The sequence below is a fragment of the Saccopteryx leptura genome, chromosome 1 (genome assembly GCF_036850995.1).
Source record: "Saccopteryx leptura isolate mSacLep1 chromosome 1, mSacLep1_pri_phased_curated, whole genome shotgun sequence".
Taxonomy (NCBI): Eukaryota; Metazoa; Chordata; class Mammalia; order Chiroptera; family Emballonuridae; genus Saccopteryx; species Saccopteryx leptura.
Window position 1 is genome coordinate 383,502,344 of NC_089503.1, and position 19,566 is coordinate 383,521,909.

Consider the following 19,566-nt stretch of genomic DNA (forward strand, 5'->3'; position numbering starts at 1 on the left):
TAGATTCTGCCATGCTGCTCCTGGTGGGGTTGTACCTGTGTGCGCATCCAGCGAAGTGCCTGTTCCTCTCAGCCTCTCCAGCGGACTACGTTAATCAGCTTTTGAATTTTTGTTAAATGAATGGAGTAACAGCAGTATCTCAGAATTCGCACAGCTTTTTAATAAGGGAGTGAGTGTGAGCATCTTTTTCTATGTTCAGGGCCCCACTGGGCATTTTGTTTTATGTGGACACTGCCTATTCGTATCCTTTGCTCATTTTTCTGTTGTATTTCTGGCTTTGTTCTTACCGGCTTCTGGGAGCTCATGGTACATCCGTGCTGAACCTTCCTTCTAACAGCATCCACATCCTCAGATGGTGTGCAGGTTATTCTGCACGTTTGTTGGTTTGCTTTGGTGCTTCCAACCTCTCCCCCTTTCAGCTCAGAACAGAGGGAGCTAAGACAGGTGCCCGCGGGTGCTGGGCAGGTGGGCCCCGCTCCTGAGGCAGCCAGAGGCATGGGAAGAGGTGCCAGCCGGGTCCACTGAGTCGGGGCTCTAGGTCAGGAGGAGCACCACGCCAGCCCTGATGGTGGCTCTTGAGCCCAGGGATTTGGGGTCCCCACCCAGCCAAATGTAATATGAACAGAGGTCCCCCACCCCTAAGGGGAGGCACCTGCTCCAGACCCCACGGCAGGAGCGGGCCCCCCTCCTATGGCACAAGGACAACGACGTAAGGTTGGTCTGTTGTGGTCCCGAGCCCAGGACAGGGGCTCCCTCCTCTCCCCGAATCCCGCCGAGTCCCACACTCATCTCCCTGGGAGCCAGGACCAGGCCGCCCGAGGAGCTGTCCGCGGGCCGGAGGGTGCAAGCGGGGACCCACGCCTCCAGACGAGCCGCGGCGCCCCGGGGTTCCGCGCCCGCGGGGCCGTCCCTGCCCTCCCCCAGGCCCGCCGGGGCGGGAGTGGAAGCCGGATTCCGCTCTTTCGTTTTCGTTTCCCGGAAGGATAGCGATTACCGGAGCGCCCCGCGCGCCTGGGAACCGAGCGCACGCCACCCGGCACTTCTTGAAAGAGATCTCCTCCTGCGAGACCTCTCCGCTTTGCGGGGCAAGTTAGGGGTTTGGGAGGGGAGGGTCCGGGCGTGCCGGCCTAGGGCCCCGCAGCCGCAGGCGTGGCAGCGTGCACCACGGACAGCCGGGCGGCTCCCGCGCCCCCACCTGTGATGCAGGTAAGAGCCTGGCCACCGAACCCCGCAGCGCGAGCGCGGGGCCACCGGCCCCCACCGCTTCTCCACCACCTAACTTTCCCTACCATTCCATCAGGACTCCCCGCCCCCCTTCTCTCCCCTGGAGGGGATCTGACTCCCCGACACACGCCCAGACCTCGCCATCCCTCCCTCTTGGCTCCTCCCGCTTTCTCTCTTTGAAACCCCTCCGCGTGCTGCTCCTTCTTCCCTTCTCCTCACCCCTGCAGCACCCACATGTGGAGTCTCTGGACGTGTCTGCACAAGACAGCCCCTCACAGGGGACACGCACAACCCCCACGCGGGGGCCCTCTTCTTAGAGTCCCTCTGCTTTTGCCTTATTTTCCTTGGGAGCCTCGGAACCGGGCCCAGAGCTGCTCTACCCCGCACCCCCCCCCCCCCAGGCCTTTCTCGGCTCCCCTCTCTCCAGGATCCGCATTCATGCCTTTATCCAGAGAGCTCGCTCCCTGGCTTGATGCGGAAACCCCGTGCTCTGGCTCCCCCAGCCCGGGGTCGCGGGGGAGGGGGTGGGGGGTGGGCACCTGGCCTTTCCCGGGCCTGCAGGCCGGCAGCCACAGGCCCGGAATTCCCCCTCCTCTGGCTTGGAACAGGGTGGAGGAGTCGATGGTCTTCTCGGAAGCCCTAGGCCAGTCTGGGGCCGCCAGTCCCTTCTCCAGCTTGGCAAGTCCCCCACTGTCTCTGAGGCTGGGTTACCTGGGAAACAGCACCAACTGGGGCAGAGTGGGGGCGGGGCGGCCAGCAATGAAGCGGGAACTACCCAGAAAGGTGTTGGACCCTCTCAAGCAGTGACCCAGGCTCTGGAGTGTGCCTTGCTGGCTTCAGGTCCGCGGTCTTCCACTGCAAGTTGCCCTCCTTGGAGATGAACGCAGCCCTCTCTCGGGGATCCTGGAGTGAGCAAGTGACTCTTGCTGGGACTAGTTTCACTTTTACTTTTCACGATGTTGCAGCTGGAGACCAGGCGTGAGCCCCCCCCCCCCCCCCCCAGGAGCCTCCTGTTTCTGCAGCATCCTTCGGCCCCTTTCATCCTCTGGATGAATGGACTTGATGAGTGTCCTCTGGGGGCTACGCCGATTGGAATATTGGAAAGGCACAGACTTCCCTCGGGGGGGACTTTAGGGCTCAGAAATGTATCCTTTCTTTTTCTGTTTTGAAAATAGCATTTAATGGTTTATTTCTGACTTAAGATCTTTTTATCCTGGCCCCTCAGGCCCCCAGTGAGTAAGAAGTATTAAGCCCTCAGAGTCTTGGCAGGGCAGACTTCTCAAGCACATGCACGAAAAGCTCAAATAGGAAAGATGAGATTTATCACGTGTCCTCCGTGTACAAGATGTTAATGGTGTCAAGCTGAAGACCGACATGGCTCCTACCTTTATGGTAGACCGGGGGATGGATGCTCTTTCCCTTGGAAAAAAAATTCTAATACGTTTAAGGATGACCGTGCCGGTACCAAGAGGCTCACTATTGACTGCCCTGGTTTCTCCTCTGCCCAGGAGGGAGCGCTGGCCGGTTCTCCTGTGAGCCCCGTGGCGGCCACGCCACCTCCAGGTACCCAGACCCAAGCCAGATGTGAAGCGCGGGTAGACCTGCTGGGTGAGGCTGGCATCTGCAAGCTGCCAGGAAGACTCCGTGAGTAGAGGGGAGGAGAACGGGAGATGTTTGAAAAGGACATAGATGGGAGGCGTCAACTTCTCTTGTCCGAGGACTTAACGTCCCTCCATTTGCTGTTTCTTTGCTGGGTTTTCTTGAACTAGGAGGTCAGAGGAGGTAAATGTGGAGCCTCCCTGCAGAGAGAACCGCTGACATGCCCAAGCGTGAGGGTGCCTGTCCCCTCACTGGTGAGATGAAGGTTGGGGACCCCGTGAGCAGTTGGGTCTCTTTCTCTGGAGTCTGAAGACAAAGAGCTAGGGGTGTTGTGAGCGAGTAAGCCAGCCGGGACTAAGCAGTGGACAGTTGTAGGTATGTGGAATCCTCTTGTGAAAAATTATGTTGACTTTTTATTGTTACAAAAGTAGCATGTGTTTATTAGTAAAAAACTGGGATATGGCAGAGACGCAGCAGAAGAATGATGTAAAGAACAAACCAATCCACCCCAAAATAAGCACAGGAAATGTATTGGCCGTGCAGTGCCTTCATTGCAGCTCCTAAGTCCTGCTCTTGCCTGAAGGCAACCAGCTGTGGGGCAGGCTGTAGACTAATGCATTTATGCCCGTGTTTCAAATGGCAGAGCTGAGAGGTAGAAAGCTAAGTGATGCGTTGGAGATCACACAGGCTCTCTGTGCAAGGCTTTGGTGCAGCCAATACTCTTCTAAGAGATCTTTAAATGCACTTCCTAAGCTGTAGGAACCGTGTGGGACAGGCAGCTGGCTGACCGTGGGCAGGGTCTTTGATCCGGGTGGGGGTCCTGGGGCAGCTGTAGGAAGTCATGCCTGACCTGGACTGTGAAGTGCCCAGGCCACTTCCTGCTCGGCCGGCCCTGCGGATGGAATACTGCTTTATTGATTTGACACCCATCTGATTTCCTGGCCACAAAGTGCTTTCCGAGGCACCGACAGGACTCAGCAGGATGTGGGGTCGGACTCCACAGGCCTTAGGGAGACCCTGCAGCCCCCTAAAGCCTCTGCTCTTTACTGCCTGGTATTTTTTAAAGTGGGGGACAGAGCCTGCCTTTCCATGATTAGAGGGAAGGTGGAGGCCGAGACAGGGACACAGGGACAGGTGAGGAGCCCGGAGTGCCGAGGAGGCCCTCAGTGCTGGCAGAGCTGGTGGAGGGGAGTGCCCTGTGTTTGGGGAGAGGGTAGGAGCCCTGCAGGGAACCCCTGCTGTTTCATTTTGTCCAGATGCTGACCCTGACCTGGAGTTTGGGGCTCAGGGCTGCTCCAGGGAGATGTTTGGTGACACTTACATAGAGGGTAGGATTTGGGCTCCATTCCCAGCCCAAACCATGGTGAGGAAGAAAAACAGGACCTCGGGGACAGACCTAAGACCCTGAGTGGTACTGCTGAGCAGGACCTGAGAGATCACCTAATCAGTCCTCTCGTGGCAGCTGAGAACACTGAGCCTCAGGAGGGAGGGCTTCTCTGTGGGTCCCCAGGGCCCTCTGCATGCCCCGGAAGGCCTCTGCCGTATTCAGAGACCAGCCCACAGCTGGCTCTCCAAGCCCTAGGATGTCAAGACTGGTAGAGACCCTAGCTGTCACCTCAGGCAACAACCTCATGTTCCAAATATGGAAACTGAGGTCCAGGAAGTTTGTTCTGCCTGAGGTCAAGTATTCATCAGTCCTCTGCCTTCCATTGGGTGCCTTTGCTCAAGGTACAGAAGTGGGGACTTAGAAAGGTTAGTTAACTACCTCGGTAAATACAATTATGTAAGCCTTTTCATTTTTTGAAACCTCCTTCAGCGAAGCCCCTCTGCGATGGTCATCAGGCCTTTCTGCACATTTCTAGTGATAGGAGTTTCCTCCCCCCTTGAGCCAGCCCATTCTCTGGTTACTCAACTCAGAATACAGGGTCGTGGGAGCTATCTAGAACTCCCGTGGTACTAGTCCTATTGCCCTGGGTTAGGTTTCCCCAGAAGCAGACCCTGAAATACTTCACAGAGGAGAGAAGGAATTCAAAAGTGTTCTCCCAGGCCAGTTAGCCCTGTGGGCAACTGGAGCTCAGTCCCAATGGGGACCTCTGGGGGGGCAGTGAGAGCACAGCCGAGGTTGTCTGTACCCAGAGGTAAGGAAGCTGGGTCTCCTGATGGGATGACGGCTGCTTCCAGGGCTCTGGACTACCCAGCTTCTCAAGTTGCCCCATTCACTGGCTGAGTCAGGCGCAGGGTCAAGGGCAACGCCTGGCCGCCTTCAGGGTGCAGAGGTCAGAGAGCCAAGGGCCATGGGCAGGGCACTACCGCATCTTCTGCATTTCTCTTTGTAGATTCCATGACTCATATTTACTTCTGAAAATATTGAGACAACACAGTTCTGGCCTTTAGTATACATCTAACAGTCTTGAAAGATAGGGTACCCTAAATGACTCATTTTCCTGTCGACAGAGTCCCAAATCAGCAAACTGCTGACAGCTCGGGAGGGTCTGACCTTTCAGGTGGCTGGGGTGATGGTGTCAGCCTGACTCTGACACGGCTGGAAACTGGATTTCCATCACTGGGCAGCTCTCTGACACTTGTTGCCGGTCACCCACCCCATTCCCTCCTCCACGTCCACCTTCCGTTCTCATGATCAGGGCTGGTTTGCCCCAACAGGGCGGTGAACACACAAAGCAGGTTCGGTTTCGCTTGGGAGTCGGCATGAGCAGGAGGGCGGTGGAAAGCCCACTCCAAGGACGATGTGACGCCTGGTGACTGCGGTGCGCCGGGCGGAGGGATAGGATGCGCGGAGCGCAGGGATAGGATGCGCGGGGCGCAGGGATAGGATGCGCCGGGCGCAGGGATAGGAGGCGCCGGGCGGAGGGATAGGAGGCGCGGGGCGGAGGGATAGGAGGCGCGGGGCGCAGGGATAGGAGGCGCGGGGCGCAGGGATAGGAGGCGCCGGGCGGAGGGATAGGAGGCGCGGGGCGCAGGGATAGGAGGCGCGGGGCGCAGGGATAGGAGGCGCCGGGCGGAGGGATAGGAGGCGCGGGGCGCAGGGATAGGAGGCGCGGGGCGCAGGGATAGGAGGCGCGGGGCGCAGGGATAGGAGGCGCGGGGCGCAGGGATAGGATGCGTCGGCCTCCAGCAGACTGGCCTCCGCTCACGAAAGGAGACTCAGACTCTGCGTCCCTCTGTGCGAGTGGAGAGAGAGGGAGACTTGCCCCCCACCGCCGTCTCAGGGTCTGTCTGCTCGTGGCCAGGGTGGGGGGAGGGGGCCGTCAGGAGCTACGAAGGCAGTGCCAGTCCTATGACCACTTACAGGCCCGGGGCTGAGGTCACTGGAGAGTGAGTCTGGGAGGAGGGATGCCACCCCAAGAGACACCTTGGGGGATCTTGAGAGGAGGCCATTTAGACATGATCACCAGCTCAGCCTGATTCAGTGGCAGAGAAACTGAGCCTCGCTGAGAGCAAGGGTCACCGTGATGCCCGCGGTCAGATGGGGCCCTCACCCAGGACGCTCAGGTCTCAGTCCCGAGTCTCCTGCTGTCCCAGGGGTGCTCTCCTGGGAGAAAGCTCTGTGCACTTCCTGCAGCCGGAGGTAGAGGGATTGAGGCATCTTTGTGTTTTGACTTTGACTTTCAAAGCTCCTAGTTGTGGCTAAGCCACAGGCAGAGACAGAGAGGCCGCCTCCTGTCTTCAGAGGTCACAGGCAGAGGACGGTCCTCTACAGCTCCCTGGCGGGGTGGCCAAGGGAAGACACCCTCGGGAGCTTCAACGGAGTTTTCACGCCGCGGCTCAAGCTCACATTCGTCACTGATAAGATAGTCCTGGGCACTGATTTTAGTAGATACGATTCTAACAGCCGTGGCTTCCTGGTACCCTAGAGCAGGGCGTCCTACAGGTGAAGGTGCTCAGGAATCTCCTGGTACAGTAGGTCTCGGGTGGGGCCCAGGGTTCTGCACCTCTCCTGGATCCCCAGGTGTCGCCACCGCTGCTGGCCACGACGCATCTGCGGACTCATTCACACCGTTAAGTCTTAACAGTGATGTTCACAGTCTGGTGCAGACTCACTAAGGAGGTGGCATCAACCAGTGTGTCAAATCAGTGTGTTTACAAAGTGACACAATGTTTATCAGAGTACGTAGTAAACAGAAAAGGTCACCGTGATTTCACAAACACTTTGTTTTGGCTATTTGTATACACGTGTGTGGGTCATAACAGAAGGCTCATTTTCTACGGTGGGTTGAGGTCAGAATGGTTGGAGAAACGCTGCCCTCGGTCAAGGCCCGTTTGAAACAGTAAGTTAGGAGGTTGCAGGCTTTAAAGCAAAAGGCAATGTGGAGTAGGGTGGATGGAGACTAGAAGAGAAGGTTGTGGAAGCTGTTAGTTTTTTTAAATTTTATATTCAGTATGAAGAGGGGAGGCACAGAGACAGACTCCCGCATGCACTCCACCAGGATCTGCCCAGCAAGCCTTTTATGGAGTGATGCTCTGTTCACCTGGGATGTTGCTTTGTTGCTCGGCAACCAAGCTTTTTTTTTTTTTTTAGTGCCTGAGGCAGAGGCCATGGAGCCATCCTGGGCCAACTTGCTTGAACCAGTTGAGCCATGCCTGCAGAAGGAGGAGAGAGAGAGAAGGGGAAAGAGGGTGGAGACGCAGATGGGCGCTTCTCCTGTGTGCCCTGACCGGGAATCGAATCCCGGACATCCACATGCCTGGCTGACGCTCTACCACTGAGCCAACCGGCCAGGGTGAAGCTGGGAGTTTTGACAGTGGCGTCATCACCCAACAATGAAAGGGAGTATGGCAAACAGCAAACAGATGGGAGATTCCTACAAATGGACAAAGAGCCTTTTCTTCTAAGCTCAGGGTATGGGCTGGGCTGTGTGCACTGTGGTGAAAGTGGAAAAGACCCCTTCTTTGGGCACAAGCCAAGCCAAGCTGTGGCTGGGGTTCACGCTGCTCCCCCCTTCCTCCCCCTTCAGATGGTTCCTTAGTGCGGGACAGTAGAGCTGTGCGTGCTGGCCTTGTCCCCACAGCCTGGCGACAACCATAAAACTGAGTGTGATTACCAAGGAAAGCAGTATCAGCCAAACAACCAGGGCAAGAACTGGGGTGACAGATCTGAGGGGCCCCTGGACAGACAGTGTCAGCAGTAAACTAAGAACAATGTTAGTGCTGACCCATAGTCATCGTGGCAGAGAAACAAGGCAGGCTCCCCCAGTGAGGGTGCTGGTCATCATAACAAAGGCCCGTGGTTGGGTTTTTAGGTACTATGCCGCGGAATAGATGCCCTCACTAGGTCTGGGAAGGAGGTTCTGCCACTATCCCCGCCGTACAGATGTGGAAACTGACCTTACAGTGGGATGAATGATCTTGTCCACAGTCACCCACCAGTAAAATGGTGAAGCTGAGATTTGAACCTACGTCTCTCAGGCCCCACAGCTGTCACTCACTCTGAGCAACAGCCTCCAGCATGAAACAGTGACAGCCTCCATTTTTAGGAGCCCAGCCAAGCACGTTACCCGGTGCCCTGCTTTTGCCCTGCTTTCAGTGGGGTCTCGGAACCAGGACAACCCGGTTGCAGGGTTTTTGACCTGATAAGGTTGACAGTTGGGAGCCACTTGAGTATCTTGAGCAAGAGAGAGGAGGGGGTGCAGTGGGAAGAGAGACCTGGTCAGGTGGGCTGGGGGTGCAGAGGGGGCTGGGCAGGATGCCCAGAGGCCGTTTTGGCCCTCGCTGATTCGATCAGCTCCCTCGCTTAGGCAGCTTATCTTTATTGAGCATCTACTATGTGGCTGGCATTGCTGTAGGTGCTGGAGAGACAGAAATGGCTGCAACTGACACAGTCTGTGGCTCATGGTGCCCACGTTGGGGTGGGGGGGGGCGGTGCAGTGACTACATGAGGAAACCCTACGCCTGGTGGTAAGGGCAACAAGGGCAACACAGCTGAGGGAGGAGGGGCGCCCCATGTCCAGCCCTGCTCTGCGGGTGGGGGCAGAGTGTTGACTCTTTAGGTCAGTGATTCTCAAACTTTTTGAAGTCAGAGCGCATGTAAAATCCTACAACTGCTTGACCAGGTGGTGGTGCAGTGGATAGAGTGTCGGACTGGGATGTTGAGGACCCAGGTTCCAGACCCCGAGGTCACCAGCTTGAGGACGGGCTCATCTGGTTTGAGCAAAGCTCACCAGCTTGGACCCAAGGTCGCTGGCTCGAGCAAGGGGCTACTCGCTACTCGGTCTGCTGTAGCCCCACGGTCAAGGCACATATGAGAAAGCAATCAATGAACAACTAAGGTGTCACAACGAAAAACTGATGATTGATGCTTCTCATCTCTCCATTCCTGTCTGTCTGTCCCTATCTATCCCTCTCTTTGACTCTCTCTCTGTTTCTGTAAAACAAAAAATCCTACAAATAATTGTAGGCACACTATATGCAAATTTCTAAGAAATATGTTATAATAATTAAGTCAAACATTAAAGAAAAAATATAAAGTCCAAGCGTGCTTTTATGATAATTAAATGAAATACATACAAAATTAAATTTATTCTGAAATTAAAAAACATTTTTATGTTACCTTTTTTTTTTTTTACAGAGACAGAGAGAGAGTCAGAGAGAGGGATAGATAGGGACAGACAGACAGGAACGGAGAGATGAGAAGCATCAATCATTAGTTTTTCATTGCGCATTGCGACACCTTAGTTGTTCATTGATTGCTTTCTCATATGTGCCTTGACCACAGGCCTTCAGCAGACCGAGTAACCCCTTGCTCGAGCCAGCGACCTTTGGTCCAAGCTGGTGAGATTTTTTTTGCTCAAACCAGGTGAGCCTGCGCTCAAGCTGGTGACCTCGGGGTCTCGAACCTGGGTCTTTGGCATCCCAGTCCGACGCTCTATCCACTGCGCCACCGCCTGGTCAGTCCTATGTTACATTTTTTGAGTTATGCTTTTTAGAATTTGTAAAAAAGAAGGGTTAAAAAAATTTTAAAATGACAAAAAGTTATTGTTTTATATATAGATACATTCTTAGTAAGATGTAGTAAATTCTGTAGCTCCCAGTATGAATGTGTTAAGTTTTTCCATTCTTGTGTTTATGAGAATCAGGAGCCTGATGTGTCTTAGTGATTTCTTCAATGTTTGGGCATATATTTGAAAGGCAAACTCTCATTTCTTCATCCATACATTGAAGAATTCCTCTCTTTTTACTCTTAACTGTGTTGAGTGCAGAAAACCCCCACATATCATCTTAACTTTACACCAAACAAAGGATAGAAGAAACTTGCCTCCAGTCTTTCTGAGGAACATGGGGGAGTAGTATAAACAATCCAGCACCACAGCTTAACAGCCTTTTGCAACCTAATCAGGCAAGTGAGGTGAGGGGTTGGGCAGACTGTCAGCTTACAGCCAATTCCCCACACCTCTGTCCCCCCAAAATCTAAACTCCAAACACCCTGTTGGTTTTTTGGTCCCCAACAGGCACATATTTCTCTGGAATACCATAGGGCGCACCTGGAAATCTAATAGGGTGCACCAGTGTGCCCTGGCGCACACTTTGAGAACCACTGCTTTAGGGAGACATCCCCCCCAAGCCCTCCCACTGAGCCCTAGACAAGCAGCTCCTCCCGCCGCCCCAGCCACCAGAGTCTCTGTTGAGATCTGTCCAGAAACTGGGAGCCGGCCAAGCTGGAAATTCCCAGCGAGCAAGTCTTGGGACAGGACAAATACAGTGATAGCTGGCTGAAGTCTGGAGAGACAAAAGATGGTTGGTGTGAAGGAACTGAAAACACGGGGGCCATTGCCAAGAGGGAAATGGGATAATAGTGCTGCCTCTTTGGGCTGCTGGGCTGTTTGGGGGGCAGTGTGGTGCAGTGGTTAGGAGCCCAGCATTTCCACCCCTAGGTAGAGACCTCAGAGACACGATGACCACATCCAAGCACGTGCATGCAAATGTTCATTATGGCTTTCTTCACAGCAGACAAGAACCGGAAACACCCCACATATCCATCAGCCCGAGAATGGACAGTCTTCACCATGGGCTGGCCTGCAGGTGAAGCCCCAGAGGTTTGGATAGACTGCCAGGGAGACCCAGTGCGCCCAGGCCAGTTACGAGGCCCAGAGACTCCTGGGCAGTCCACACCTTAGCCAACACTCACCAGCACTGGCTGGGCTCTTAGGTGTGCCAGGCTCCGTGCCAGGCATTTCCCAAGTGTGACTTCATCTTCCAGTAAGAGCTCTATTTGTCTCGGAGGGCACATGCCACACGCCAGACATGGGCTTTCTGGATTCTCCCACGGAGTCCTCGGAACAGCCTGTGTGGCTGGCACTGCGTGTTCTAACTTTGGTTGCTGGAGGCGGGTCCAGATGAGGAAACTGAGACAGTCATTTAGGTCCCGTTGTTGACAGCTGGCCAGGCACCGTCATGGGTATTTTTTGTTGCTGTATGTTTTCCGTCAAGTGTACTGATCATAAGTGGACAACTCCATGAATTTTTATGTACGTATGCACCTGCGTAGCCATCACGAACATTAAGGTCTGTCTAGACCGTTTCCAGCGCCCCAGAAAGTTGCCTGGTGCCTCCTCCCAGTCAGTTTTCTGCCAGAGGGCGACCACTCCTGACACCTCTCCCCAGAGGAGTGCTGTTTCTTCTTTTTTTTCTCCCCTGAATGTGCCCTGACCAGGGAATCGAACTGGCAACCTCTGCACTCTGGCACGGCACTCCAACCAACCAAGCTATTTCTTTTTTTTTATTTTTATTTATTGATTGAGAGAGGAAGAGAGAGAGCGGGGAGAGGGAAGGGAAGCACTCATTTGTTGTTCCACTCAGTCATGCATTTATTGGGCGCTTCCTGTGTGTGCCTTGACCGGGGATCAAACCCGCAACCTTGTCATTTCAGGACAATGCTCTTAACAGACTCAGCTAACTGGCCAGGGCCAATTTTTGACCTCAGTTTTATGTCTGGCTTCCTTCCCCAGCAGAGTATCTTTTTTTTTTTTTTTTTTAATATAATAATTTTATTTTTTTAATGGGGTGACATCAATAAATAAGGATACATATATTCAAAGATAACAAGTCCAGGTTATCTTGTCATTCAATTATGTTGCATACCCACCACCCAAAGTCAGATTGTCCTCTGTCACCTTCTATCTTGTTTTCTTTGTGCCCCTCCCCACCCCCTTTCCCTCTCCCCCGTAACCACCACACTCTTATCAATGTCTCTTAGTTTCACTATTATGTCCCACCTACGTATGGAATAATACAGTTCCTGGTTTTTTCTGATTTACTTATTTCGCTTCGTATCATGTTATCAAGATCCCACCATTTTGCTGTAAATGTTCCGATGTCATCATTTCTTATGGCTGAGTAGTATTCCATAGTGTATATGTGCCACATCTTCTTTATCCAGTCATCTATTGATGGGCTTTTTGGTTGTTTCCATGTCCTGGCCACTGTGAACAATGCTGCAATAAACATGGGGCTGCATGTGTCTTTACGTACCAATGTTTCTGAGTTTTTGGGATATATACCCAGTAGAGGGATTCCCAGCAGAGTATCTTTAAGCTTTATCCAGGTTTTGTGAATGGCACTCGGTTGGACTTTCTGGTTTATTACCGAGTATCATTTATTGCATGAAAATATCACAATTTGATTGTCCATTCTCGGGCTGATGGATATGTGGGGTGTTTCCGGTTCTTGTCTGTTGTGAAGAGAGCCACAATGAACATTTGCATGCACGTGCTTGGATGTGGTCACTGTGTCTCTGAGGTCTCTACCTAGGGGTGGAAATGCTGGGCTCCTAACCACTGCACCACACTGCCCCTCAAACAACCCAGCAGCCCAAAGAGGCAGCACTATTATCCCATTTCACAGAGGGGGAAATTGAGGCTGAGAGAGGCTGAGCGGTGACTTGGCTAGTGAGGGGCTGAGCTAGAGCCCAAACCTTGCGCGTGGGGGTTTGGCCCCAAGCTGGTGGCTGACCCACTCACTGCTTGGAACCTGGTCCTTTCCTAGGGTACAAGTCCTATTCGAAAAGCCTTTTGACCTCAGTATTCTTTGAAAACATGGGGAGTGAGGAAGTCCCTTTTCTTTGTCACTGGACTGGAGGTAGTGACAGGGACTGGATGAAAGGTGAGCATAGGAGAGATCACATCATAATGAAAGAGAAACGAAATCACCCTCCAGGCAGATGGCAGGCTTCAAGGTTTCAGGTGCTGCTGTGGGCTGTGTGTGACCTCAGGGTCCCTCCGCGACAGCCTGGGAAGTCCCCTGCCCATCCCTGCGGACCTGGGAGCAAAAACCACATCTGTGTTTGATAATGTCTGCAGGTGCAGGGTCTCTCCCTCTTAGTGTCCTTGTAGTTTCTCGTGGAGGCAGAATGGCCAGAGGTGTGGGGGAGGGGGGGGAGGGATGGGGGAGGAGTGTGATCCCTCCTCCACGCTCTGGCCAAACACAGGAAAATGGGCCGCTCTGACTCAGGAATCATAGTTTCAGATCTTCAGACTGACGCCTCAGTAATCATGAAATAGGCAATGCTGAAAAAAAAAAAAAAAAAAAAAAAAGCAACGGCCAGCTGTCCGCAGGAGCCCCGGCAGGCCAGGCTCCCGACAGGGGCTCCCTCTGCGCTCCGCATCTGAAACCGCAGGGCTGTCTGTGTACCACCAGGCTGCGCTCCCGCCCAGGCCCGAAATCCCCACTTCCACCAGCAAGGCGCCTTTGCCCGTGCATTCCTGCCCGGGGCAGGTGTTATTAAAACACCATCTCATTCTTCTGTGACTGCGCCTGGCCCTGACTGTGGAGGTGACACTTCCCACGTGTTTCTTAGTTTATTAGCAGGTCTGCTCTACCACACGGGAGTACTCAACTGGCAGGGATTCTGCCCCGCCCCTCTCCCGGACATTTGGCAATGTATGCAGACAATCTTGGTTGTTGCAACTTGGTGTGTGCGTGTGCTGCTCACTAGCAGGCAGAGGCCAGGAAGGTTGCTAAGCAGCCTTACTGAGCTCTGGACAGCCTCCACAGCCAGGAATTCCCAGGCCCCATGGGTCAGTAGGACTGAAGCATCCTGCTCCACTGTAAACTGAGGTAAGATTTTTTTTTTTTTGTATTTTTCCGAAGCTGGAAATGGGGAGAGACAGTCAGACAGACTCCCGGCACGCCCACCAGGGGCGACGCTCTGCCCCTCCGGGGCGTCACTCTGCCGCGACCAGAGCCACTCTAGCGCCTGGGGCAGAGGCCAAGGAGCCATCCCCAGCGCCCGGGCCATCCTTGCTCCAATGGAGCCTCGCTGCGGGAGGGGAAGAGAGAGACAGAGAGGAAGGAGGGGGTGGGGGTGGAGAAGCAAATGGGCGCTTCTCCTATGTGCCCTGGCCGGGAATCAAACCCGGGTCCCCCGGACGCCAGGCCGACGCTCCACCGCTGAGCCAACCGGCCAGGGCCAGGTAAGATTTTTTTTGTTTGTTTTAGAAGATATTCAGAACCCTGGCTGGATAGCTTGAAGCACGGAGGTTGCCAGTTCGATCCCTGGTCAGAGAACATACAGCAACCACACAGACCAATGTTCCTGTTTTAGTCTCGCCCTTCCTCTCTCTCTCTCTCTCTCTCAAATCAATAAAACCAAAAAAAGAACAAAAAAAACCCTCAGAGATGCTCTCGACCTGTATAGGCTTTAACCTTTTATCTGCCATTTGCAAGTATTTTTCCAGAATCTGACCTCTTTTAGGTTTGTTTATGATATCTTTGTCACAAGTACAAAAATTAATGTAGCCAAACGTGTCCTTCATTTTATGACAGCCTCGGAGTTTCCTTTCATGGTTATGGTTGACGAGTCCCCTGTTCTTCTTTAGTGCATATGGTTTCTTATTTCTACTCTGTTGAAGTTTTCATTAGGCCATAACTAATCAGAAATTGGTTTTTGTGAATGGTGGGAGGTTAGAGTTCAAAGATATTTTTTCTGCGTGGCTTTACCATATCTTAAATGAACTATCCTTTGCCACTGAATTGAAACCCCACCCCTGCCGTATTTTAACTTTGCGCACATTCACACAGACACACCCCCTCCAGGCTCCCTCTTCTTTTTCAGTGATTCTTGTCAATCTTAGTTTAGTACCGTCAGATCCTGATTACATGACTTTGTGCTGTGTGGCGCCACAAAGGTCACTTGTCACCTTTATTCTTTCTTCTCCCCTTCAGTAACGTTTTGGTCCATTTCCACCATGTATTCTTCCTTCCTGTTCACTCGTAGATCCCAGAATGAGGCTGGGAAAGCCTCCCCTCCCCTCTGAGCCAGACCGCGTGGCCTGCATCCTGCGTTGGCAGCGCAATGCGCGTTCCCCTTGGGCCACCAATCAAGATTGTTATTAGACTGTCACTGACTTTGCTGAGGCCCCTCCCTCCTGCCAGTCTCCCTCTGTGCCCTATCCCCATGGCACAGTGCTTGGCACATGGCCAGTGCTTGTTAGATATTGGCTGAAGGAAGGAAGGAATGAATGAATAAGAAGATGATGCACATCGAAAAAAAATTTTTTTCCATTGATTTGAGAGAGAGAGGAAGGGAAGAGAAGCATCAACTCGTCGCTCCACTTACTTGTTCCATTTAGTTGGGCACTCATTGGTTACTTCTTGTACGTGCCCTGACCAGGGGTCGTACCTGTGACCTCTAGCATGCTGGGTCAGTACTTTATCCACTGAACCGCCCGGCCAGGGCTGATGCACATTTTTTTTTAAAAAAAAACAGGTTCCAGGCCCTGGCTGGTTGGCTCAGCGGTAGAGTGTCGGCCTGGCATGTGGGGGACCCGGGTTCGATTCCCGGCCAGGGCACATAGGAGAAGCGCCCATTTGCTTCTCCACCCCACCCCCCCTTTCCTCTCTGTCTCTCTCTTCCCCTCCTGCAGCCGAGGCTCCATTGGAGCAAAGATGGCCCGGGCACTGGGGATGGCTCCTTGGCCTCTGCCCCAGGCGCTAGAGTGGCTCTGGTCGGCAGAGCGACGTCCCGGAGGGGCAGAGCATCGCCTCTTGGTGGGCAGAGCGTCGCCCTTTGGTGGGCGTGCTGGGTGGATCCTGGTCGGGCGCATGCGGGAGTCTGTCTGATTGTCTCTCCCTGTTTCCGGCTTCAGAAAAATACAAAAAAAAAACCCAAAAAACAAAAAAAAAACAACACAAAAAACAGGTTCCAATGAAAACTACTTTTCTCTGTTATGTTGTTTGGGAGCAAGACAGTCAGAGGCTGAGTTGGTCTCTGTCACTGCCAGGGTGAGATGTTGGACAGCTGCCTCTCCCCTCTGCCTCAGTTTCCTTACCCAGGCTCCTCCACTCTCACACGGCGGGGGCGGGGGGGGGGGGTCCTGAGAGGGACAAAGAGCTCTTGGCAGAGAAAGCATGCCCCGGAGCAGACCCCGGCCGATTCGTCACAGGGCAGTGCCGAGGGTCCAGGACTTTCAGGGGCTCATGTAACAATTCTGATTTCTTTTGAAATCAGAAGAAAAAATAACTTTCAGGTAGAAGAAAATGTTTTAATCTGTAACAAATACTTAGCTTTATGCCAATGCAGTCATAAAACACAATTTAAAAAGAAATTTAGTGGGGGAAGAGGCCCATGAAGGCAAGAGTGCCCGGGACCCACGGGAGTCATGCTGTGGCCCTGGTGCTAAGTGACCCGGGGCTGGAGAGGGGGTAAATGACCGGCACTGGGAACACACCTGCCAGGGCAGAGGGGGCGGGGAAGGGGGAGAGAAGAAGGCGGCCACTTGTCTGAGTGTTGCCTAGAGGTGGGAACACAGCAGCCAAGGGTGGGTGGGGACTCCTCTGCCCCCTGAGCTGTTCCCTGGGCCAACCCTGACCTGAGCTGTCACCACCGAGTGGAAAGGTACCGCAGCCAGACAGACCTGGTTCCCGACCGGGGTGTGCCTCACGCTCCTGTGTGACTGAACCTCTGGGAGCCTCGGTTTCCTTACTTGGAAAACAGTAACAACCCCTTCTTTGCAGGACTGGTTGGTCTTTCACGCGATCCTTCAACGCGTGTTTATCGAGCACCTACTGCGTTCTAGGCACTGTCCTGGAACATACACGCAGTGTGCCCAGCACACCCAGCCCAGTGCCTGGCAGAGAGGGGCCCCTCATTAAACATTTGTTGAATGAGTGATTGGAAAACGGGCTGGGGTGGGGGTGAGGCGGGAGGGAGCACCAAAAATAGATGTGACTACATACATAATGCATAGATAATGATAAGCATAAACATATAATTATATAAATGTAAAGCGTAATCACAAAAAAAGTAAGGTGCCAGGAGAGGAAAGAACAGGGCTCGGTGACAGACAGTGACTGGGCGTGGGAGGCAGGAGTGTTTAGGGTGGGCTTCTCGGAGGAGGTGGCAGGAACGGGAGGATGAGATGAGCGGCTGGTGGGGAGAGTGCCCCCGCCGGCCCGCCCCCAGCCCGCGTGCGTGCTGCGCTTGCAGGGATCCAGCCGGCGCTCTGGAGCCGGGAGGACGTGCTGCACTGGCTGCGCTGGGCCGAGCGCGAGTACGCGCTGCAGCGCACCGCCCAGCGCGGCTTCGAGATGAACGGCCGCGCCCTCTGCATCCTCACCAAGGACGACTTCCGGCTCCGCGCGCCAGGTTCAGGTGTGCGAGCTCCCTGGCTCTGTTCTCCAGCCGAGGGAACCCAGCTGGGCCCGGGGGGAGGTGCGGGGGCGTTGGCTGGAGGGCCACGCTCACCTGCCAGCCCTGAACACTGGCGGACGCCCCTCCTTCCATCGGAGCCAGAGCTGCCCTGCGGCAAAGGGGTCAACTTGGCTGTTGTTTTCAGAGTTCGGGGGCCCAGCCTGCTCCCTCGCTTTCCCCTCCCGTTCCCTGTGGCCCTGTCTCCCCTGCCACACTACCGCCGCTCCTCCCCATCAGCACTGGGCTTGTGACAGGACATGCCACCCAAGGGGCAGGTGACTGCAGCGGAATGAGGCCAGCCCGCCCACCCAGCCTGATCAGCTGCCCGCTCCCGCTCCACCCCAGGTGACGTCCTATACGAGCTGCTCCAGTATATCAAGACCCAGCGGCAAGCCCTGGCGTGTGGCCCATTTCTGGGAGGGGCCTTCAGGCAGAAGATGCCTGGTCAGTACTGCCCCTGCCTTCTGGCAGGTGAGGAGGCCCTTATCCGAGCTCTGAGCCTGGTTGGGAGGGTTGGGAGGGCAGGGCTTCCCCCAGCAAAGTAATGAAAAGGGAGAGGTGTGGGGAACCCCTGTCCCCTCCCTGCCCTGCGCCCCCAGCCCTCACGTCTTGCCAACAGGCCCTGCCTCTCACCTCATTGCTCTGCTCTCCTCTCCAGCAAAAGTTGTTTGTATGGTGTCTGTTTCTTCTCCCCCTGATCTCTGCATGGAAACCACTCTTGTTAGGGTCTCTGGGGACCTGCACTTACGGATGACCATGTCCACTTGCTGTGACCTCTCACAGCCTCCCATCCAGTGGGTCACCCTCCTCCCCCAAACCCTTCCCTTGGCTTCTAGGACACCCCACTGGTCACTCCTTCCCAGTCTCCTGGTTCTCCTCTTCTCCCGGACTTCTGAATGCAGGATTGCCCCGGGGCTAGGGGCCTCTTGTCTGCCTGCACTCAGACCTGGGTAATCTCACCTAGTCTCGGGTGTGAAGTGCCAGCCAGTGCTGATGACACCCCTGTACACCTGGACCTCCCGGAGTTGGAGACTTGAGCCCCCACACTGCCTGCCCCACCCCTGCACTGGGATGTCGAGTGGCCATCTCAACTCTAAGAGCAACTCGACTCCTGAAACAAATACCAGGCTCCCGCCTCTCCCCCGGGTCTTCCTGTCTCCTTCCTGTCTCTGGCCAAAATGCTGGGTGCCACGTTGGATTGCTTTCTCTCTCTCCCAGCTTTGGACCTCCTCACTGGCCTTCTTCCTTCTCCTCTTAACGTCCTGCGATCTGTTCTCAACGGAGCAGCAGGGGAAAATCATTAGTCAGGTCATATGACACCTCTGCTCCAAGTCTTCCAATGGCTCCCGTCTCACCTGGAGTCCAGGCTCCAGTTCTGACGGTGACCTCCTGACCCTCTGCCGTCCTCTGCCACCCCTGTCGTCTGTGCTCAGCTGCTCCAACCACACTGGCTGCCTTGTTCACTGAACGAGCCAGAGACACTTCTGCCTCAGGGCCTTTGCACTTGTTCCCTGTGCCTGGCATTCCCTTCTCTAGATTCCCACATAGCCCACTCCTCTACCTCCTTCAGGTGTCTGTTCGGATGCTAACATGTTGATGAGGCCTTCCCTGAGCAACATGCACCTTTCCCAGGATTTCCTCTCTGCCTTATGCCGCTTTATTTTAACCCCTTATTATATACTGTTTCTATTTCCTTTTCTTATTACTATTTTTTTTTTTTTAGTGCAAGGAGGGGAGGCAGAGAGACAGACTCCCACATATACCCCGGCTGGTATCCATCTGGCAAGCCCACTAGGGAGTGATGCTCTGCTCTGCTCATCTGGGGCCATGCTCAGCAACCAAGCCATTTTTTAGCACCTAAGGTCAAGGAGCCACTCTCAGTGCCCAAGGCCAAATCACTTGAACCAATTGAGTCATGGCTGCAGGAGGGGAAGAGAGAGACAGAGAGAGAAGAGGAAGGGTGGAGAAGCAGATGATCGCTTCTCCTGTGTGCCCTGACCTGAAATCAAACCCGGGACTTCCACACGCTGGGCTGATGCTCTACCACTGAGCCAACTGGCCAGGGCCTATTTCCTTTTTTATTTTAATCATCTACCTGCCCC

At 54.2% G+C, this 19,566-nt stretch overlaps 1 protein-coding gene across 2 annotated transcripts in view; it reads left to right on the forward strand.

The window, feature by feature from the left end:
• Positions 1-983: 983 nt before the first annotated feature.
• The window catches only part of ETV7 (ETS variant transcription factor 7), a 28,847-nt gene continuing 10,264 nt past the window's right edge, over positions 984-19,566 (forward strand). For both annotated transcript variants that reach the window (XM_066359553.1, XM_066359554.1), the window contains exons 1-4: positions 984-1,206; positions 2,733-2,868; positions 17,261-17,425; positions 17,810-17,935. In XM_066359553.1, the coding sequence (XP_066215650.1) occupies positions 1,201-1,206; positions 2,733-2,868; positions 17,261-17,425; positions 17,810-17,935 (433 nt within the window). In that variant the 5' untranslated portion in view covers positions 984-1,200. The remainder of the gene's footprint in view (positions 1,207-2,732; positions 2,869-17,260; positions 17,426-17,809; positions 17,936-19,566) is intronic.